Genomic DNA, 23,486 nt, shown 5'->3' with positions numbered 1-23,486 from the left:
CAATAAGATCCACACAAACCCTCGTGAAACTGGTACAGTATAGGCCTGTTTGGGTTCAAAAACAAGCATCAAGGCTACAAATGCAAGAGTGATTCTGAGACAACTAGTTTGCTGCAAAAGTTGCAACATTCATCGATGTTTGCACGTGTTCATTTATTTATTTCTTGATGCCCATTTCGCATGCTACACTTTATTCAATAAGCCAACACTTTTGCTGCAACATCTCGCATTTGCAAATATTACTTGGTGTCTTTTTAACATTCTGTTTAATGATTATGTCAACCTGTCATTGTTTTCTTGTAAAATACTGAACATTCTACTTTAAAAAAATAAAAGTTAATATTTGTGGTAAGTAAATGGGAGAATTGAACAACTTGTTTTCTCAAGCAAGCTTACACTGCTTGCCAAAACCAGGGAATTTTACTTAAAATTATGGCTGGTGAGCTTTGTTTTCGTTAAAGTTGTTTCTGGTACAAATCTCTGCTGATGCTACTAACGGTGAAGTAAAAGCTCATCTCAAGCACTGGCTCCTATATTACTAACTTCATTGGCGAATGCAGAAAAACTTTTCCTAATAGTGGTGATAGTGCTTAAGAATTTGGCTTGGTTTTGTTGCTTGAACGCTCTATATTGTTACAATTTAAAATTATGAGCTTTGTTTTGAAATTCGAGTGTTTTTAAAATTTTCAGACTTTAATTTGGTGAATATTTTTGTTTTCTGAATTGCCTTGCTTTGTAAGAAATTCAGTGGGCTACTTAGTTTACAATATAGTTGGCATACAATTTTGACGTTCGTTGCGAATACCCAAATTAATACACTTGTTTTGAGCATTTACTTTTCGTTGACGGATATATTACGACTATTTTGAGAACGAAGGAATCACCTAGATGCAGCTGATATTAATTTGCAAATATAAAATAATCAATGCTGTATTTTTCTGTTTGTTGTATTTTAGTCAAAAACCAAAAGGACTTCTCCATGCTGTTGGCATCCGAAGCAAGAAAAGGCCCAGAGAAGAAGAAGAAGATTTAATAATTGCAAATGGAGGAGCTATCGGTATGTTCCTTGTGTTACTGAATAGCACTTCTATAAACAATTACTTTTCGTGTCGAAACGATTATTTCCACAATTCGAAGTGCAAAAATTAAGAGAAAGAAACAACGAAAACGAAATTTGCAACCGCAATAACTACTGTGTGTCATGAATCAAACTTTTACAAACATAAAAGAAAAAGGGTTCTCCGAGATTTTTTTTAATGTTTTTAAATTAAAGAAGAAAATACTCACAAAAAAATAGAACGGCTCACCTAGTGGTGGATTGTGATCATTTGCAATAGAAGGGGTGCAATCGTGATTCGATTTGTTGATTTGAGATTGCCTGATGAGCCCGGAAAACTAAGGTAGCATATTCATGCATAAATAAAGTCTTACATACAATAGGCATAGCCGGTACTGTCGAGAGAATAATTTGGGCTTGTACCCCCAGATTCCTATTTAAAGGTATTGTTTTTGATATTGATAAAAAAATTTGGTTTGGAAGGCATTTAAAGCAGCATTATAATACCCAAACTACTTTATAAAAAACGCAGTACGCGGCCCCAAACTAATAGAAGGTATATTTGATGCCAGGTTTGGTACCTACGACAAATCGGGAACCGAAAATTCTCATTCCACTTGATACACTGTCAGTGGCTTCTATGACTATGTTCGATCATCCTGTGACAAATAAGAGGTAAATAATACATTTGATATGAAAAACGTATAATCAAAGTATTCATTTGTGGTGTAGGACTTGCAAATGGCATGGAGGAGGTTTCTCGTTACTCAAGTTGCACTTCTTTTAACCTGACTCTCTTTAAGAGCTTGTCACCAGAATAAAGTCAACATGTGGTGAGCTCGGTCAGACGAAAAGTACTGCAGCTTCAAGAAATGACAAATCTTCTGCTCGCCAATAATCAAAATGCTTAATACTTAATAACAGAAAGACTTTGAGTTTCAATAAAAAGTTGGTTGAAGATTGATTTTTGCAAAACATTTTTAGTTTAGTGAAAAAAAAATAGCAGCAAACTCCATTACACTGATCAGTAGGGCTAAACTGTAGTAACAAATAGCGTTGTTGTATTAATGTAACTAAAGGTAACTGCGCTTAACGTCTTGAATTCAGCACGCGTCTTGAAATTCAGGACGCGTGCTGAATTTTCCTCAGGCAAATTGCTTTTATGAAAGCAAAACGATTGAACTTTTTTACTTCATGCTTTGTTGTAGGTCTAAGCCTGAACTCAAATACGAATGCGGAGTGGCCAAAGCGAAAGATTTTCAGGTTAGTCAAAAGTTATAGTACGTGGAAACTCCAATTATTAGCCTACTTTAACACTAAACATTAGCCTAGATTTTGACGGCAATGCTAAGATATACAGTTTTAAAATTGTAAAACGAGCCAACATCCAGGTTTCTGTCACGGTGATTGAAGCGAGACAGTTGAGTGGAACAAATATAAACCCGGTTGTCTCAGTACAAGTGGGAGAGGACAAAAAATACACTACACAAAAGGAGTCGACAAATTGCCCTTATTACAATGAGGTTTTTGTGTTCGACTATCATACGCCCCAAGAAGTACTTTTCGACAAGATCCTCACACTTTCCGTAAGCATGTTTTGAAAATTTGGTGTAAACTAAACGAAACTATCACAATTCTTTCAGGAGATAATCCCCGTTTATTTATATTCACATTTAAACGCAGCTTGTCACCTGGAACAGTTTGTAATTAGCTTAATTTACTCCAGTAGGAGTAGAGCGTCTCAATCCGTCTCATGTTATTGAAGTAAATGCCTGGTGAACAGCCTATATGCGAATGTTAAATTTGTCATGACAGCCTACAAAACACATTTGGTTTAGCATGGTTTCATGAACTTTAAAAACTCATCTGTTCAAAGTTAAGTCAACCATGCGAACGCAAATGGCTGACTACTTGTCTTTATCTGTTTATCAACTCGTTAGGTCGTTCATTCACGAAATATTTTGCGATCTGGAACCTTGTTGGGAAAGTTCAAGATGGATTTGGAAGCTGTCTATTCCCACACAGATCACAACTTTTATCACAAATGGGCTGTTTTAACTGATCCAAACGACCTCAATGGTGGCCCGAAAGGATTTTTGAAGGCTAGTTGTTATAAAATGAAGTACCTATCGTAATTACAAAGCTTTCAAAGCTATTTTGTTGCTTGGTCAAGGTTGATTTTGACAATAAAATCAATCATGAGACAAGTGAATTGCCGCGCATGTGTGTAATATTGTTGCTTACGACTTGTAAAGTGATTTACTATTCAACACTCCGTTTCAAAGTTGCTGTGCACATTCATTTATCACTCAAGTTAAAAAGCTTTTATTCTTATGTCTTTTCAACGTCTGTCCATTGTAGGACTATGCAAAACTGGCAGTTTGTGTAAGAAAATTATGTTTTGGGGTCATAGAACAGGCTAGAATTTAATTTTGTTTTAATAAATTTCAAAACTGAAGATAAACAGAATCATCTAATTATAAAATATGAACCTAGATTATAGGATTATTTTGTCATTATGCTATGGCGAGAAAGATGAAGGATGCGTAGGCTGTAGCTTTTGATTACCAAAAATTAACGCAATATGATGGCTTTTTATATGTACAAACGTTGTAAAAACAACAATGGCAGCTTTAAACCACACCCTTATGAGTTTGTTTCATTCATATCACATTTAAAATCGAGAAGTGCTTGCAGGTTTGCTCTAGTTCAGACTCTCAACTCATACGATTGAACTCAATGTAATTTTCCAAAGCGAAAAGACCTGATGCTTTCACTTGAAAAGATTTTACCACAGTCAATGTTAAATATAACCGTCTTTGTTGATTGTTGTTGTTGGTTGATCAGGTTGATGTGTCTGTTGTTGGAAAAGGAGACAACATCAAGGTTCCAAAGTCAAACGATGGAAACGAGGACGACATTCAAAGGTAAGTGTTGACGTTTGGCCAAAAACGCATGTCACAGTTGCTGATAAAACTTATTTTTTATGCCACTGTCTCATTCATGGTGAAGGTTTTTCCAAGAAACAAAATACAAGACCGGGCCATACAACCAAGGGGTGGAGGTAGGCTACATGGTGAGAAAGTATGAAAGCTACAAAAAGGCTCATTCCTAAAGGACGATTTGAAAAATGTGTTAGATTAATCGGCTTCTGTAAAGTCTACCAAGGAATTGAAGGTATTTCACAATAAACACGCAACTTGGAAGATTCCACGAAAGGTTTTAGATTTTCTTGAAGTATTTTCTTGGAAATCTGCGTGAGATATCTGTGGCTTCACTTTGCGCAACAGAAAGAGATAAAAGTAGAAGAAAAAAAAACGATTGACGATTTGCTGTCTTTTGTAGTCTCTCAGCAATTTGCAAAGATGCAAGATCATCGAGTGGCCTACAAGTTTATGTTGAAATACCAAACATACAACCAGGGGCGGAGGGTACTGTAGGTCTAAGGCTGTTTACTAGAGAAGGGCCTATTTTTGCAAACCAAGCTACAAAGAGTAATAAAAATACATACATGAAAAAATGAAATTATTTACTGCAAAATAACATAAACATAACAGAAAAATGGCTAATGATGGCGCATAATTGGTTTTGGAATTTTTTCAAGTTTTATTGTCAAACTTGAAGCAGATGGAAAAGATTTTGGAAAGAAAGAAATACTGTAGATAGTAGGCACCTATGGTAATACGTTACCTAATGACACTCTAAACCAGGGGTTTTCAACGTTTTTTCCATCGCGACCCCGTCAGAGCAATCAATGTAGTCTCGCCCCCCCCATCCATAAAAGTATTCAACAAGAGCATATTTATTGCAAAATTTAACCAAATTTGATTCATGGCGACATCCAGTTATGTTTAGTTTTGTTGTTCCAACGAAAACTTCCGAAACAAAAAACTTTTTTTGCGATGTTATCACGGCTTTTATTACATTTCCTCCGACTGTTATTTCCATTTTCTATCAAGCTTAGCTAGATAATAGGAGAAAAAATAATGAGAATAATCTACGTTTTCGCACTGTCACCGGTTGAATTTATTGCAATCTTTTAAGGATTTATTTAAATCAATCTCAATGAGATGGTTGGTGCTGCACATTTTTAACTATTAAGTTTGTCAATGCGTGCACCTGTTGCTGAAAGAACTTTCAAACAAAATAGCCGACACCACGGCTGCCGACACTAATTTTTTTCAATGCCATTGAAAACGATACTGAGAAATCTATATTTTGCATGGGATTCTACATAGTTTTGCTTCTTTTGCCATAGTGCTGTTACTGGTTAACTTTAGTCTGCACAAAACAACGAACAAAAACTTGGTGAAAAATATCGAATGCTTTCCTATAGTTAAAGCCTTTGCAACGTCTGAAAGCTTAAACGATATACTGTAATAACCTCAAGTAGAGGAATAGGCGATTGTGAAAAAAACACAGTTTTTAACCTTTTCTGGCAAAAAGGAATTGAAAACAATACACTGGAATTTCAAACGGCCCGTGACCCCCAGGTTGAAAAGCCCTGCTCTAAACTCAAAATTTGATAAAAGTGGCGCCTACGTGGTTTTGGAAATGGGCTCTTCATATGTATTGACTCAACTTAGTCATTCGTTTTTAAGCAAAAACTGTACTGTAAGTAGGCTACTGGTACTGGATCTGTATCACTATCAACCTTACAAAAATTGGGGGCCGAATTTTTCCAGGGCCTAAGGCTATAGCCTTATTAGCCTAATGGTTAATCCGGCCCTGCATACAACCAGTGAGGCGAGTCATTGTTTTTGTTTTGTAAAAAGGCTTTCGCAAGTATGTTAAAGATGCCATTGAAATTCACAAATGAGGCGAGTTTAGGCGCAGTATCAGGTTTGCTTCATAAGCCATCAGATAAATCCACCTTTTAGCTGGTCTTCCAGTCAGCAAAAACAAAATCAACGGTTTAACAAATTTCCTCTGTACATTTTTCAAGGCTTTATGCATTTATTCAATGTATCTTTTACTAAAAGCAAACCTAAGCTTAGTACTTTTCTTTTGTTTTGTACAGTTGTGGTATTACTATTATCGTATAGATTTACGTAATTATATGTAAAGTATGTGAACTAATTAGTCAAAAATGTGTTTTAGTATTTGGCTTTGTTTTCAATGCTTTCCCATGCCGTAGTGATGTAATTTTTGTGAAACGTAACCACCTAATATTTATTTCTGTATTTTTAGTAATCTATTACTTCCTGCTGGGGTGATTGCCGAGAGACAAAGAGCTCGATTTATCTTCAAGATCTACCGGGCAGACGGACTTCCTAAAATGAATACGGCCATCACTGAAAAACTGAAATCAGTTTTACAAGGAGAAGCAAGAGATTTAGTTGACCCCTACGTGGAAATAACGTTTTGCAGTCAGAAGGTACGAATTCATGAAAGTTACAGGAGATTGCATGACATAGGCTACCACGACACAAAAGTTTGGTTATAAATTTTGATATGTAAATGAATTGCTCTTGGTAAAAATTCACCGGTTGTTAAAATAGATGTGCATAAATTTTGGCTATGAAGCAACTGGAAAATAACTGCTTTAAACTCCTAATAATAGCTCTAATTTTCAATGTTGAAGTTTTCGTTACACGTGTATGGTTGTTCCAATTAACCAGTTTACTCAGCAGGTCGTGCAATGGTGCCTTAGAACAAACGCCTTGGAAGTGTGTTAATAAACTGCACGGACCAGTAATTAAATGCTATAGTTTATCGGTCTTGCAATTTACTTGTTTACGGAACCAATATTTCGTGATTAAATCATTATTGATGGGCGTACACGCCGTACAGTAGCTTACCTCGTTTACTGAGCCTTTGTTTTTGCCTGGTCCTGGCCTTGCCAAAGCACTGCTTTCATTACGTAATTGTAGTAATGGTAAAACTTTGTGTGTGGGTTATTTGATATTCGATAATTTCTGTTGTCAAGCAATACTTTGTAATTTTTTCACAAACCTTAAGCACTTAAAACATTGATATTTTCTTTTTATAGAATAAACTACACGTGATTTTTTGTTTTGTTTTTTAGGGCCAGACTTCAGTAAAAAAGAATTGCTATGAGCCCTGCTGGAACGAGCAAATTATTTTCACCGAGCTCTTTCCCCCTTTATGCAGAAGGATCAAAATTCAAATTCGTGATAAAGACAACATAAAGAACACTGTGATTGGTACAGCATTCATTGAGCTGGATAAAATATCGAATTCAGGAGACAGAGGTAAACACTAAGGTTGTTGGCTTGATTTTGCACTCGGATATCTTTTTACGTCAGAAAATAGAGGTCAAATCATTGTGTTTGTAGTAAGATTGCATTCATTTGCAAGCAATCACACACTGGTTCATTTGTAACACACAACCAAAACAGTAAGCGTAATTTTGATATTTTAGTTTTAAAAAATCTTTAACACCTCACTGATTCTTTTTAGTTGATACCAGATATATTAATGTAAACATGTTTACTCTTATTATTTCAACAAACGGTTAAACGAACGGCGTTTGTTTTTTAAAGTAAACTTAATCATATATGCAACTGCATAGGGATATTGTATGAACATTGTTCAAGACAGCTAATCCATAACTGACTAATTATGCAAATCTTTCTGCTCGCACGAAAAAACAAAACTATCAGACAGTTTAGCATTCTTGTGCATTGCAGTCACTAAAGATGACTATGTGTTTGTTTAACTAGCAGCTGAAGTGTTGCTACTATTGATTTATTGCATCTGACAAAAGTATGTTGCTCAAGTGGATCTGGCTAAAGCCAAACTTGCGTTTCTTGATCTTACGGTTTCTTAGTTCGCAAAGTGTCTAACTTATTTACTGAGCTATCGGGAGGGATGCACAAGTTTAAACTCAAGGGCAGATTTGAAAGTTTTTCTGGCGCTTAAGTTGGCAATGTTATACAGAAGCACTGCTATGTAGCCTATGCACCGCAAAAAGGTCACTGCAGCACTTTCACTAGCACATTTCTACATGCCAGCAAGGTTTATTATAGATAAGCTATGCTTTATTTAGAGGTTTTTATTAAAAAACTAAACACTGCATTATCTTTTATGAGATTGTTGTTTTCTACTAGTGGCGTACGCAGGAAAAAATTGGACTGTATTCCCCCCCTCTTGTTTTTTTCTTTTTTTGGATAAATTTTAAACAAATGTATCCCAATCCCTAACTTGTCCATGCTTAGCTTGCGCCAGTTTATAAATTTGTGCCAGAGCTGTCAGAGCTGCCAGGTTTGCTAAGATGTTGAGCTATTTGCCCATAAGTCCATGAGTTGGCGTTAAAATTGGACGTTTTGAATGTCACCAACTATGGCTAATGTTTAAATAGGGCACAGTGTGGCCATTAGTCAAACTTAAACATTAAACATGGACATTTTTGGTGTTCTGCTAAAGCATACCTTTCATTTTATTTTATATTTTTTGGATAATTTTGTACTGATTATAACCAAATAGGCTAGCTTCAGTAAAATATTTTTTTTTCTTATTTTGTGCCAGCTAAAATTCAACTGCTAAAGTCACATTTTTTAAGTGGCTGCCTCGAGAAAATCTTGCGTACGCCACTGTCTAACACCCTCTTGCGGTAAAAAGAAAAAAATCTTCGACAATGTTTTTTAGCTTGTTGTATTTTATTGTTTCATATAACTGTGCCTGTGTATATTGTAATATTTATGCAGTATTACTGTTTATATGACTTGATAAAATGTAAACTTCAAACAAGTTAAGTCAAATTTTTATCTAAATCCTCAACAAATCTTAATGCATCATGTTGCAGGAAAAAATTAAAGTTACAATGAAAATTTAAAAAAAAAGTTATGATCCTACCTGTGGTAGAGCCGGACTTAATTGTTGAATTAGCTAATTAGCTTAGTTATTTTACGTACTTGACAGTAGATAGTTGTACTCTTTAGGTTTCCAAATATGATTTGTTTTGACTAGCAATATAAATTTTGCTTTGTTTTTCATGATTGGATTGACAGTCCATTTTGGTAATATACATGTGTGGCAACGTGTGTTACTTTAATTAATCATTAATGCTGATTGATTTTAACAAACGATTGCAGACAATGAGAGCTTTGATTTGTAGGCAGCATCAGCTAAATTTCAGAATGTTGTGATATCAGAACGCTATTCTGTGGTTGTTCTCAGCCAGATGTTTTTAATTTTAGCTGTGCATAAGTAGCCTACTAACCCTTTTTTTATTGACTTAATGTTTGAGTTGTGCACAAAACTTTACAATGCTGAATGCTTGGATGACGATTGTCATCTTGTTTTGAAACACACTAGAAAATCCGACAAATTCGTGCTTTGTAACGCTGACATTTGAATTTATATCAATGAACAAGATTAGGAAAAATAATACACAAAATACACAAAGAATTAAAAGCTTTGTAATTTTTGTACGTTTGTTTTATATTGTTCAGTAAATGTGCATTGATATAATGTGAAAAGGTGATAAAACCACAGCGTTATAAAAAACTCCATCTGCAGTCCATTCCACTATCTCATGCTGGTACTTTGCAGAATCATAACATTATGCTTCAAATGAGATGAAAACTTTCAATGAGAGACAAACAATTATTTTTTTTCGATTTGGAAATGAATGCATTTTGTGACAACGATTTGCTGTGCAGTAATTCAATTACACTTCTTCCCCTTTCTAAACTGTTTTTAGGTTTAGGTTCTTTTGGCAATGTGAATAATTTTTGTGCACTTTTGTATCTTTTATCTTTGCTTGAATTTCGTTTCTGCCTGTTTTGTACCTGTATTTACAGACCACCTATACAAATACTCTTCTTTTAGTTGAAGTTTCAGTTCACACACGAAAGCAAATCAAGGCGAGTGTGGTGACTGGTGATGGTGTAGTGAAACATTTTAACTTTTACGTTAAATAGTCTTGCTGCGCATCACTACACTGAACTTTCGTGGTGTCAAATTTTTAGAAAAAATGACTTGATTGGTCCTCATTGGGCATTGTTTTAGGTATTGAATCTTCATACAGAACGCAGTAGCAGACCCAAGCGGAAACTTAGTTACTTGCCCTTTTAAACAATGAGAAAAACATGCGTTTTACTGTATCTTTGCAAAAGCTTCTCGTTTACTCTTTCAATAACGCTTGATTACGGTCACCGAATCGATTCAACAGTAAATTCAGATGAAAAGTTTTTCAAGTACCCTTACCCCTCAAACTTCGGCAGCATAGCCGAGTGGTGAGAGCACTGGCACGACACTCGAAAGGGCGCCGGTTCAACACCGCTCAAGAGCATGCGATTGTGTCTTTGGCAGGACACTTTAAATGCATGCCTGAAGGTAGACATGAAGATTGGTTTTCTTACCTTTCCGTCCACTTAATTTTAAATCTTCAACAACCAGGTGTAAGCGTGGATACGACAATAATAACCCCTCAAAAACTGAAAAAAGTAATACCTTGAAGTAAGAACATTGCTCACTCAACTAGTTAATAATTTAACCTACTTCAGCGTTAATGAAGGTATATGAGATAAAAGCTGCCTTGTATGCTAGTAGGTTGGGACATCTCGGACAAAATAGTGAAATTTCACTTGAAGACTACAAGCCCAAAATACTCAATAAACCTTTGTCAAAAAATAATATTAGTGAAATCCTTCTGTTGCCGTGAAAAAGACAATTAGATACGGTGCTGAAGTTTATTTGTAAACAAAAAAACATTATTCCATCTCCTACAAAAATCTAGTTTTTATTTGACAATCTCAAATTTCGTAAAATCCAAAGTGTGACAAAGTCTTAAAAAAAAGCATTGTTGGGACACAAAATACACAAAAAGGGATCAAAACAAGACAAATTTGTCAAAACTTTTTGGGCGCAATCTCCTCAACATCTTTTTGCTACTGAGGATCTCTTCTTTTACATTGTCCAATTTCTTTTAGAGTTTTTTTCTTCCGTGAAACTCCTATACCTCAAACATTTTTTGTTCAGATCCGCTACTGAAAGAATGTGCATGCCTCTGATACTAATTTTCTGATTTTGCAACAATCTACTTCGCGTAGGTGCATGTTAGTTTTGTAATTATGATTTGTTATTATTCAATTTTGTTACAGAAGATTTTGAAAAAATTTGAAATGGATGTTGCTAACTGACAACTAAGTAATTGTTGGTCTTTTTTATGCTGATTTGGTTTGTGCTCTCACTTTTAAATGCGATTTCACAATTGTCAACTAAATTGGGTCAGGGTTTGCTTTGGTTAGAGATCACTAGTTTTCAATTTATTGTTTGTGAATGTATTGTGAACCTCAACCGTAGATCATAGGACGTAAGGCCAATAAGCTCAACAGGCTGCATTGGGTTATAGTTAAAGAGGGAGTGCTACCATAGCGGTTTATTGTAAATCTACGTAAGATTAGTTTTCTGTTTAACACATTTTGAATACGTTTTTCTAAAACTAGAGCCATATGACCATATAAGACGGGCCTGCTCTGGCCCATGGGCCGAGTGTTGGACGTCTCTTCCTTAAGCCAACAAATATCAACTAATTATACAATTGTATTTTGAAAAACGTTGAAATCAGATAACGAACAGAACTATAAATTGTCCTAGATCACATCACTTTTATGATTTTATTATACCAAACAAGCATCGATTTATTTTTATGCAACAAATGGTTATGGACAAAAAAACTTTTAGATAGCAAAAAACTTTTGTTCTTTTCTAAACCGATCCCTTTTAATTGAAGCTAAACAAGAACTGAACCTTTTTACTTGCACAACCACTGCAGGCTTCCTTCCTACATTCGGCCCGACCTTTGTAAACATGTACGGTTCACCTCGCAACTACACAATGGTCAATGAGCATTCGGATCTCAACGAAGGACTCGGAGAAGGTGTTGCTTTCAGGTATGCGTTTACTACAAAATTCGAACTTAATCTTCATTTTGGTCTTCGTGTAAAACTGCTCGTCTTGATCAGATTTGGCCGATTTTTCGCATCTCACAATATTATCTGCTATATCATTTGCTGATGGATACCAGTCTAAAATAAAGAACTGTGTGCCCAACTTTAAAACATGCTATTGAAGTCAATTGTACTCTTACATGTTTCACGCATATCATGAGCATACTGAGTAGCCTACTGCTGTTCTTGCTTCAGAGCTCGGCTGCTTATGGGCTTATCGGTTGACCTGGTCAACGTCAACTCAAGCGAAGGTCAAGGGTCAGCTGACGTAGAGGTGGAGCTCATACCTGCTTTGTCAGAGGTATTATGAAATAGCTATGAGCAACACTACAGGAAGAGTGCTCAATGTCAAGCAGAGTAAATGATTGTAGTTTCTATTTGAGAACCGGTATTAAGTTTTTACAAATTTCATTTTAGGATGAAACAATCTGTAACATTTTTTGAACAACAGTAATTGACTTGATCAACTGGTGTCTTTTTTGCTTTTGGAAAGTATTTCATGGAACTAGTTTGCGTGAGTTTTTGTTTTGTGCAATTTTTCATTTTTGAGATCTTTTTTCTGATGTCGGGCAATCGAGTTATCTCAATCATTTTTGTTCTTCAGCTTGGAGCAGGAAAACCTGAAGAATTTTTTCTATTTGGATCGTTTCTTGAAGCCAACATGATCAACAAAAAGTTAGCTGATAAACCTGTGACTTTTGAGGTTACTATAGGTCAGTAGTTTTCTGTTGTTTCGAATTTATATAATGTGATCAACTGATCAAATAAGATTTAACTGGACAAGTATAGATTGATCAAGTACCTCTTCCGCTGTAAGTACATATTTACGAGAGCAAAAGCTCAACGAATATGCTTTACATTATTTATGATTTGCTATGATACCTTTAAAGGTTATTGTCAGTTCATTGTTTATGTGAGAATATAAAATATTTCTAAGCTCTCATTGCATTCCATGTTTGCAATTTTATTGGTTCAATTTGTAGGCAACTGTGGGAATGATATTGACGGAAAAAATCTGAGTCGGAAAAGAAAGAGAAGTGATGCTAATGACTCAGATGGATCACTAGAAGACACAGACGATGAGCAACAAAGCTTGTTGCAAAACAATAAAGAAGAAGATGACCCGAATATTCGACCTTTAACGCCAGCTGAAAAACCGCTTTCTTCTGATGGGTAAGTACTGCATTCGTATGGCTGGTGTTGCGTTGTGTTGGCTTGATGCTTTTTTGTACACTGTACGTGTACAGTGTACAGTAGAAAGGAGGTGTTTTACAATCTCGGTGTGGTTATACTAATACGTTATAATGCGGCCACCAACGTTCTTTTACCTAACTGTCGGTCTTAGCAGACCAGTAGGCTGCTGTATGATCCAACAAGTACGACCTACTGTACTTTGCCATACCTACATAGCACCTCCATAACTTTGTACCAAGACGAAGGTTTTTCTAGAGAATTACATTTAAAATGTAAAGAAGAACTAGCAGTTAAATTATGGGTTACCATACGCGTCTTCTTTTTAAAAAATTTGTCTTTATTTGAAAAAGCAAATGACTTGTCCTTCAAAGACGCTTAAAAATGACAAAATATATTATCACGATCAGGAAAGTTTTTCATCAAAACGTTGTGCTCCAGAGCTTAATAAACAAGACTTAGATAAACGTCTCTTTGCTGCATATCTTGCTCTTTATCAGGTCTATAGTTTTTTTTTTGTGATTTTAATTCTAGTATTATGACAAAGAAAAATTAAATCTCTGAAGTTATTGCAGTATATAGATCAATAAGAAATTTCTTGAAATTGGTCTGAATTATTTTTCAGGTTCTACCATCACATGCCTTACTTTGAAAAAAAGCCTTGTGTCTATCTCACCAGCGTCTGGCACGACCAGAAGAAACGACTTTATAACTCAAACATAATGCACCGTATTGCCGACAAGTTGGTGAGTGGCAAATATGTGAAGCAAATTAAGACCTTTTTGCCACTTTAAAAACATGTTGCCAAATGGCACAAAATGGTCAAAATTGAACAATTAGTCTTTTGTTAAATGTGAAATTTCCTGCCAATTCTGCAGACGTCACAAAAAGTAACACACAATTTTTTTTGGCTCAAATTTGATACGGTACACGATGCCAGGCGCAGTTATTGTAGTCGTGTCCAATTAGATACCAATCTGAAATGGCTAAGGACAAGCGGACGTACTCTGACGTACACGTTTACTCTTATGACGCAAATTGTATTGACGTCATCAGGAAGAAGGGATTGATGACGTAGAAGAAATGCTGAAAACTGGAGAAGAAAGACCAGACAGGCGACTAAGGGGCGTGGCTGAAGAACTGTCCAATGGCTGTGAAGCATACAACCGCCTGGTGAAGGGAACGGGTGGAGCGGCCCTGGGAAGGACAAGGCTGGATCGTGAACGCCACAAGCTGTGCTTGAGAGAAATTGTAAGTTTTATCTAAATTCAAAAAATAAAAAATGAAATCATTGTAATGTCATTAGATTATGCTGCAAAGTGTACAAAGCACACCTCGTGTGGGACTATTTTTTATTGATAACAGAACAAAAAAAATTTTTTTTTACGTTGATTATTCTTCTCCGCTGATTGGCGCTCTTGTGCTAAACATTCTGTTTTAATTGAGTTGACTTTCTCGTGATCATTGTTTGAACCGTTAATTTTCAAACTCTGCTTTTTCAAATACTTTTGGATCGGGTACATATAAGTTCAACACTGGTTATTGAAAGCAAAAAATGCTGATACTAAAGACAGTTTCTCGAGACATGTTAGTTTAAATCTTCTTCTTCTACTTAAAAAACCTAATTTTTCCTTTGCGATGAAATTTGTTTCATCGGATAAATATAATTTCAGGATCTTGAGACTTCTGTGGCACATATAAAAAATGATTTGTGATTTTTGCTTGCACTGTATGTACTTGCTCAAGGTTTAAATTTTGCTTTGGAAATCCGCACTCTATTCAAATGTTACACACCTTTACGTCTTTAAAGTCACGGTCACGTCTTTAAAGTAAAAAGTATTAAAAGCATTTTAAAGTCAAGATTAATAAGAACTTTTCATTTACTTGATGTCGGTCTTCAATACAGATTGAAACAAAAATATGAAAAATAAATTTGAAATTAGTTTATTGTCCCAATTTAACATTTAAGGGTTAATCTGCTTAAGTATTTTCAAACGTGTTATTATGAGAAAGCATCGCAATTATAACGTCAATGCTGTGCCTTGATATGGTCAAGGAATGCAAAGACAGCGTTAGTTGGACAATAAGCTTTAAATGTGGAGTTGGTAAAGCGACATGGTTGATGACATTTCATGGATTATGGTACCAGTCTGGTATCTGCACTGCGGTGTTTGTGGAATTATTACCTCTAGCGATATGCAACTCATGCAGTCACATGCAATTTTCTGCAAGATGGTGAAAGTTTTTATTAGTTTGTATCATAAGCTGATTTTCTTTATCATGCAAGGATTGGATCGGAAACGAAGCTAAGAAGATCAAAACGCAATTAAAGTTGACAACCTTAAAAGACAAAATGATCCGAATGAAAATCCTCCTTTCAAAAATCAAAGCTCTATTCGACGACGTGAGTTGAACATCGACCATTTTGCAATAACTCTGAAATTTAAAACAACTTTGAAGACGAAGAAACTTGCTAGACACAACTAAATTCCCCTTTCACCTCTGGCAAAACTCGTAGCTTGTTTATCTTTGCAGCAGGTATTGCTATTTATCTGTTATTGTGACCGTGGATGTCGTCGAGATTAATCAGATTGCCTGATAATTTCCACGCAACACGTTTAGTAGTCTAGCCTGAAGTGTTGTGATTAAAACCTCGAGCACGTTCTTCATTTTGGTAGCAGCATTTCCTTTGTTTGTTCGTGCAAAAATTGGAAAAAGGAAACAGTAAATATTGACGTTGTTTGGGCGTTAAGTGATAAAAGCAATACTAATCCTTGTATAAACATTGTTGATTGCAATCGAGAACAAAAACAATTACTTTCATAAAATTGTTAGGATTTCTCTGCAATTAATGTTTACTTTATGATGAAACCTAATTTCAAAACTTCACAATATGTGCCTATCTTTGAAACACTACAACAAAACCTATGCATTTTTCAGCCTCAAGATTCTATTCCTGATGTGTTCATTTGGATGCTAAGTGGTAAAAAAAGAGCGGCCTACGCAAGAATACCAACTAGAAAAATTCTTCATTCTGTAAGGCAGGAAGAAGCAGGTGTTCATTGCGGAAAAATACAAACCATCTTTCTCCGGGTAATGGCTTGTTTTTTTATGCAGTAAAACTCACCCTTAACTTTCGTTTTACACTCTTTTTTTTTCATTGTTTCATGCTTTATTAGTTTATCAGAAATTATGTAAGTAGCCGAGTGGTGAGCGCTCATGCACAAAGCTTGGAAAACTGTTAATTTTACACTTGTCAAGAGCACGTGACTGTATTTGTTGAGACACCGAATGACGTGCTTGAAGATGAACACGAAGATTGGTTTCTTTGCCTTTGCATCCACTTAATCAAAATCAACTACTGCGCATTAGCCTGGATACGACAAAAAGCTGAAAAAAACTTACTTTCACAGCAACTTTGAAACCTGGTTCTTTTTTAAAGTAATTTGAAATACCTGGCGGGATTGTAGCTGATTCTCTTGTTCGCAGTTGCCTGGGAAGAAGAGCGTGGGTCCATCTGGCTGGAAGATTCAGGCAAAATTGGAGGTTTATCTTTGGTTTGGGATGACAAAGAACAAAAGAGATTACTTGAAAGGTCTTCCATCGGGTTATGAAGTCACAAGAGCTGCAAAATCTGTCAACTACCCACCTTTGTTTTTGACTTACAAAGGTAAGATATTTAGGGATCAAAGAAAACGTTCTAAACATTAAAGATGAACAAGCTGATAAAACATGGTTCAATTTAATAATTAATAATTTATAAAATTACTCACACTATTTTAGCCTGTAATCTCATCGTTTTACGCAAAGCTTAACTAACTCTATGTTCATTCTTTGTAACGTGTAGGAACGGATACAGCAAAGTTTCACGGGTGGGCGATTTTAACAAAACGCAAATATGTGAGAGGTGTTTACATTAATCGGACCTTACAGATACACAGTAAATAAAGTTACTTTTCTGTGTGGAAGAGGGTCTATCACATCCGCTGCCCCCTTCCTTAGATCCGCCATTGATAACATGTGAAGAATATAGTATACCGTTCTCTACACAGTAGGCTTACTTTCTTTTAAACTTTCTGTAAAAAAATTTTCAAATACAAATTGTCACCATTTTCTTGGTTTTCTTCCACCCTTTCTTTTGTGACGCAGAATTTGTCACCAACTTATAATGCCCTGCAACTTTTTTGATCCCCGAGGGACCGAGGGTGTCACATGTTTGATCGTCTCTTAGGTGATTTCACTTGTCTCGGGATTGTGGAATTTAAAGTCAACACTCAGTACCGGGATTACAAACCGCTTTTAAATAATGTACGAACGATTTTCCAATTACACAAACAATAATATATTCTAAGTAAATTTCCAAGAAAACATTTTCCAATTTTGTTGCCCTGCTAGCTGGTGTCCGACGTTTTTTTCGTAAACAATTGTTCGTAAACAATTGTTCGTAAAGTTAATTCTTCGTAACACAATTCTTCGTAAAGCATTTCTTCGTGCGTGCAATTGACCGTGATACTAATTGTTCGTAAAACAGTTACAATTCTTTACGAACAATTAATTAGGGTAGCGTATATGCTGGAGATGTGCTACATGTGACGTGCTGTAGACGAGCAGACAGAGTGTAGAGTCCCTGATTCACAATGGCAGCGAAAAAGGAAAGCCAAAACTTTTGTATGATGGCCAGCTTTATTGCAAAGATTATAGTGCACTTAACGCACAAGGGCAAGAAACTGCTTATTGGAAATTTGAGCATTTTCAAAGGAAATGTCCTGCACGAATAACAACAGGGGCGCCGAAACAATTTTTGACTGGGGCGGGGGCAGGATTATGAAAAAAGGCACTTTTGTTGCTGAAAGGCCAATTTTTTTTAAACTTTTAAGATAAGATATAGCGATAATGCTCATCTATCAGCTCACTATCGAGTAATGATACAAGTGTCCGGTATACAAAGAAGGACATCATGCTATGTTATAATGATATAACCTACTGTGTTGCAGAATTTGTGCTGTGAATATTATTTTGAGCTTTTGATTGAAAGCTTTTGATTAACGATTTCAAAAATATTTTCATTGCCGATTATCTCGAAAACTAGAACCAATTTGAAAAAACTAAGTGCATTTTCGGAATCAGGGGCCTTGAAATACTTTAAAATGACTCTCACCTTTATTTGTGCCAAAAAATTTTTGTTGGCCTGTGTTATAATTAGGCTAAAAGCGAATAGCAGAAATTTTTATATTGCAAAATGTGCAGCAGCTTACATGACTATAAAAGGGCACCATTGCCCCCCTGTCCCTCCATGAAGCCCCCCTGCCCCCCGCTTCCGGCGCCCCTGAGTAACAACTGAAAAATTGTTCACAAACATTTGACCTATCACCTGTTTACGAACAATTCACTATACGAACAATTGATGTATACGAAGAAATGATTTACGAAGAATTGTTTTATGAAGAATTAATTTTACGAACAACTGTTTACGAACAATTGTTTTACGAACAACTGTTTACAAACAATTCACCTATAACCTTGGTAGCTATAGACATATACCCGACTACCCGTACTAAACAACTATTCAAGTAAGTCTTTCAAAGTTTTGCCACCCTTTTCCCTTTCATTGTCGTGCTGGTATGTCGATTGTTATTTTAACTGGTAATATTTTTTTCGTTCCCGCAACACGTTAATGACGAAAAATGATATGATATGACAATGTGAATGCTTTGAAGTATTTCATATCATCATTTTCAGATCGGCAACAGTTCGAGCTCCGTACACATCTCTATCAAGCTCGTAGCCTCCTCGCAGCAGACGACACGGGGCTGTCGGATCCGTTTGCCAAGATCATTTTTTCCACAAGCACGGCCACTACTCAGGTATATACCGGCTTAGGGGTTTTAGCTCATGAGGAAGTGAAACTACATTCGCTTTTGGCTTATCCGCCACATTAGAAGGGTTACGTTTTTTCTGATTAAAAAAGTAGGCTAATGTACATTTTATGGTTAATATAACAGCAGTGAAGTTTCAAGTAATTTAAGGTTTTTGTTGAAAGTAAGTAAACTTATAGCTAAGCGAAAAAATGTCATATTGGCAATTGACTCTTCTAATGTGGCCGGAAAAGCGGATTGGCCTCCCATAAAGTATGATGTCCCAAATACTGGCTAGGTATGCACAGCACAGATTTTAGTGCTTGAGTTAATTTTGGATCCAAAACGACTCTTCACTAAGTTGAAGCGGTTGAAGGTCTTCAGTTGTGCAATAATAGATTCTCAGAAAAGCCACGTTCTTCATTAAGCATGTTTATCCTAATCCGGTGATAAAAGCCAACGTATTTAGTTTTCATCTTCGTTTTAACTTAATTCACAACCATTTGCAACATTTCTTGATGGTTTATATGGGAAATCAGGCTTGCTCACGAATTTTTTATTTTTAAAGAAAATTATTTTTTAATTTTAAAAGTGTGTTGTTACCACTATAAAAATTCTATTTTAAGTGTCAGGTTATTTACTTAAACACAAACTTGAGAGCTGTTTCACAATTTATTCCAGTGACGTAGCTAGAAAGAAATTTTTAAAGGGACAAAAGCAACTGTTGGGGGGATATTTTGAAGTTTGAAACAAAGAGTTTATTCAAAAATATATCTATTGAATGCAGGCAAACATTCATGAATTTTTCAGTATCCATTTGTGAAGCGTCATTCCACAAGTAATACTTAAAAACATATTTTTTGGGGCGGTTGCCCCCCAACTCCCCTGAAACAAACCCTTGGCTACGTCTCTGATTTATTCAAAGTGCACTTCCACCATTCTGGCGCAACCACAATGGACAGAAATCTTTTCAAAATATATTTAGTAAAAGACTGGATAATTGAGTTTGTGTGTTTCTTGAATACTTTTTGAAAGTAAAGTTTTAGGACTTCTCCTCATTGAGAGTATTGGTTGTATGGAACTGAAATTTCTATTGAAATATGCATAGCGGCACCGCTTTGGTAGATTAGACCAGTGGTTTCCAAACCTTTTTGCTCCATCACCCTCTTATCATTTCGGAAACAATACTCCCCCCTTTTTAACTTGCAGCAAGCAATCACCCTAGAAACATATTTAATTGTTTCTGATAAGGGATTCATAAAAGTTATTTTGAAAACTACATTGCCATCTACGTAGGCTATGCGTCATAAAACGCTTGTGGTTAAATAAGTACTGCTTGTTTGCTAAGCAATGATATTTAACTGAAACAGCGGATCTAAAAAACCAAATTTTGTTGGCACTAAAGTACAATAAACAAAATGTCTGGAGGCCTGCTCTCAGAAAATTTTGCCTTTATTAAGTCGCGTTTTGAGTACGTTTGTTTCAAATATGCTTTTCGTACATCATCATCATCATCATCATAATCCATCGTCGGTTTGTTCCCCACTAGTGGGGGTGGCCGATTGTTTCCGCGCAGCAATTGTTTTAATCCCTTTTCTCCATTTCACCCTGTCCCTTGCATCTTCCTCCTTCAGTCCGACTTTTTTAAATTCATCCTTCACTTGTTGTTTCCACGTTCTTCTTGGACGACCGCGTTTCCTCTTCCCATCCACCTTTAGATCTAGTGCCTTTCTAAAAAAACTTCCTTCCTCCCTCCTTATCACATGTCCATACCATCTTACTCCATTTGCCCTTGCCAGTTGGTCTATGGTCTCTCTCATCTCTAGCATATCCAACAATTTACACTTTGTGTTTAATCATGGCCTCATCCTCAAGTCAAAGCTAGATTTTTGCAGTTTTAAAATTTTTATTACAACCGTCGTTTTTGAAATATCTTTGCTAAACTTTTTGCAGTACAAAGATCATGAAATCATACAAAACAACATTAAAGTAAGGATTTGTTTGTCATCTCGACTAATTTTCTGCATTTGCAATTTATGCGTGATTTAGCTGAGAGCTGATACCTAAATCGAAATAGGCTACATGTACATGCTTCGAACTCTTCATACAAACTCAGTCATCAAGGTTGAAAGTTTCACATACTGCATGTACTAAGTTTATCAAGTTGTGTTGATATGTCTTGTGCAGATTTTGGAAGAGACGCTTAATCCCACATGGGATCAAACTTTGATCGTTCCAGACATAACCTTATTTGGGCGTGCAGAAGAGCTGAGAGACGATCCTCCTTTGGTTACTATTGAAGTGTTTGACAAGGACACATTGGTATGTCAGTTATTCAATTATGTAGCTTTATTCAGATGAGAATCAGCAGTGTTGCAGCCTATAAAACAAGCAAAGTAGTAAAATATAATAGATGGAGTTTCGCTTTTAACAGGAGGATCTTTGTTTAGTTCACCTGATACTGCGGGTTCGCTGTTGCAGTAGCGGTTTTTACTAGCTTTTGAAACACAGTTCCCTAGTCATATGGTATGACTATTCATCATAGCACATAGCACCTTCATCATAGAACATGCTGGCTAAGGAACTTTTTTCCGAAAGCTAGTGCAAATCGCTACTGCCACAGTGAACCCGCAGCATCAGGCTATAACAGGTCGGTTGTATCTATATTTGTGAAGTAAAATAATAAAAGTTTGGACTAGCTTTTCATAGAATTTCATTGTGTGTTTTTGAGTTAGTTCAGCTGTTACAAAAATAACATTATGTAGCCTTCTAAATTTATTGATTGCGCAATTTGTTACGTCAACTTCATAATTTTTTGGAAGGAATACTACTGAATAATCCGGGTGTGCCATAAATACAATTATCATAGATTACACCGGTTTTAAATTTGGTCTTTTCGATTCTTTATAAAGCACAAGTGAGCAGTCCCGTTGTAGTTATACTCTAACATATAGCTTCTTTCTGATACGGTTGAAAACGACTGTTGTAAAACGAATATAGCCTGCACAGGAGTGGCTATACAGCCGCGTTACGCCTTGCTGATAATCCTGGTAGAGAAATGAAATAGAAATATAACAATAGTGGTTTTGACAAATTCTAAGAAAAACTATCAACCAAAACTTTCCAAATGTGGTTCAAACGTCACATTGATCATGACATCATTAGCAAAACGCTGGTTACGCTTTCCTAAAGAATTAGTATCTGATTAGGTGAATTTTAAGTTGCGAAAATGGAAACAAAGCTTATAGAAGATTGTGCATTGTGGTTATTTTGCTTCAGTACTTTACACATGACATAAGGATTTACATCTGAAAAAGTTTGACAATGTTTCTACGAAAAAAAGGGATAAAGCTGTTTGCTTTAACTTTACAGCAAAAATCATCGATAACTTAATTCTTGTCACTCTGAATTAGGTTTGTATATGGCGGCTCAAACTTTGGAAAACGAAAAATTATTCTGGTAACTTGGACCATTGCTATATTAAACGTATTTTAGAGAAATTATCTGTTAGTGATTTTATCTGGATTACCGGCGTTGTAATATAAGCGAAAATCTTTCAGGCTATGTGTCGATCAGAGCTTCTATTATCAGCGTTTTTTCACCGAAAAAGCAATACTTAATTTTAATATAAAATTGGAACTTGCCGCTGGATTTAACGAAAAAGGTCATTTCCAATTTTAGCTAACAAATTTGTTCTTACGCCCAAGTCTGCCTCACGATAACATCATTTTCTTTTTACTCACTGTTGCTCACGACAGTCGACTGTCAAGTTTTGTTGAAATATGTGATTGGTATTTTTTATGCCTTTAACTTTTAACCAACGTAGGCCTACTTTGTTACAAATGTAAACTAAGTTCTGAAAAGCCTTTTCACATCTACCATGATCCGTTTAGCTCTGAAATAAACTAAAGATGCAATAATAATGGGGAAAATGTTGTGAAAACTTCAAGCAATAAGACATGAAGTCAGTTGTGGAGATTTCGACGATGGTTGAAAAAAGACAATTTTGCTTTAGAAATGTATGAACTTTTCAACCGATCAATCTGGAGATCGGACATACACATGTGTGCTTTCAGCAACAACACGCGGGTGCACGATTTTATGCGCAGTATTTCCTTCAACATGTTAGCCAATATTGTTACCACCATATTTGTTGTAAAGAATGCACTTTTCTACGAATTATTGCCTACATATTTGCAAAGATTTGAATTTTGCAACTTGCACTTAAGTTGGACTAATTTGTTTTTGGAACTATATTTAATTTTCTTCAAACATGTTTTCAAATTAATAAAAAATTTCCTTACGAAGTTATTTGTCGTGGTTTGGAACTTCGCTGCCAAAATTTATGTCGTTGCATGTATGTAAAGTGTTTTTCATAAAAAGATATTGAAACTGAAGCAAGGTTACTTTGGCATTTGTTGAAACATCAACATTTTTTATTGTTTTTTGAATAAAAGGCAATTG

The 23,486-nt window shown here is 35.7% G+C and overlaps 1 protein-coding gene across 1 annotated transcript in view; it reads left to right on the top strand.

The window, feature by feature from the left end:
• Positions 1-23,486, top strand: part of LOC145781185 (otoferlin-like) — a 97,873-nt gene that overhangs the window by 9,213 nt on the left and 65,174 nt on the right. The window contains exons 6-24 of the mRNA XM_082592961.1: positions 957-1,057; positions 1,630-1,732; positions 2,266-2,320; positions 2,449-2,643; positions 2,998-3,159; positions 3,905-3,984; positions 6,248-6,434; positions 7,086-7,272; positions 11,802-11,919; positions 12,172-12,277; positions 12,581-12,689; positions 12,960-13,149; positions 13,793-13,913; positions 14,224-14,418; positions 15,455-15,571; positions 16,108-16,260; positions 16,657-16,837; positions 18,907-19,031; positions 21,210-21,344. Coding sequence (XP_082449087.1) covers positions 957-1,057; positions 1,630-1,732; positions 2,266-2,320; positions 2,449-2,643; positions 2,998-3,159; positions 3,905-3,984; positions 6,248-6,434; positions 7,086-7,272; positions 11,802-11,919; positions 12,172-12,277; positions 12,581-12,689; positions 12,960-13,149; positions 13,793-13,913; positions 14,224-14,418; positions 15,455-15,571; positions 16,108-16,260; positions 16,657-16,837; positions 18,907-19,031; positions 21,210-21,344 — 2,620 coding nt within the window. The remainder of the gene's footprint in view (positions 1-956; positions 1,058-1,629; positions 1,733-2,265; positions 2,321-2,448; positions 2,644-2,997; positions 3,160-3,904; positions 3,985-6,247; positions 6,435-7,085; positions 7,273-11,801; positions 11,920-12,171; positions 12,278-12,580; positions 12,690-12,959; positions 13,150-13,792; positions 13,914-14,223; positions 14,419-15,454; positions 15,572-16,107; positions 16,261-16,656; positions 16,838-18,906; positions 19,032-21,209; positions 21,345-23,486) is intronic.

Source organism: Aplidium turbinatum, chromosome 12 (assembly GCF_918807975.1).
Source record: "Aplidium turbinatum chromosome 12, kaAplTurb1.1, whole genome shotgun sequence".
Lineage (NCBI taxonomy): Eukaryota > Metazoa > Chordata > Ascidiacea > Aplousobranchia > Polyclinidae > Aplidium > Aplidium turbinatum.
This window is presented reverse-complemented; position numbering and strand designations above follow the sequence as displayed.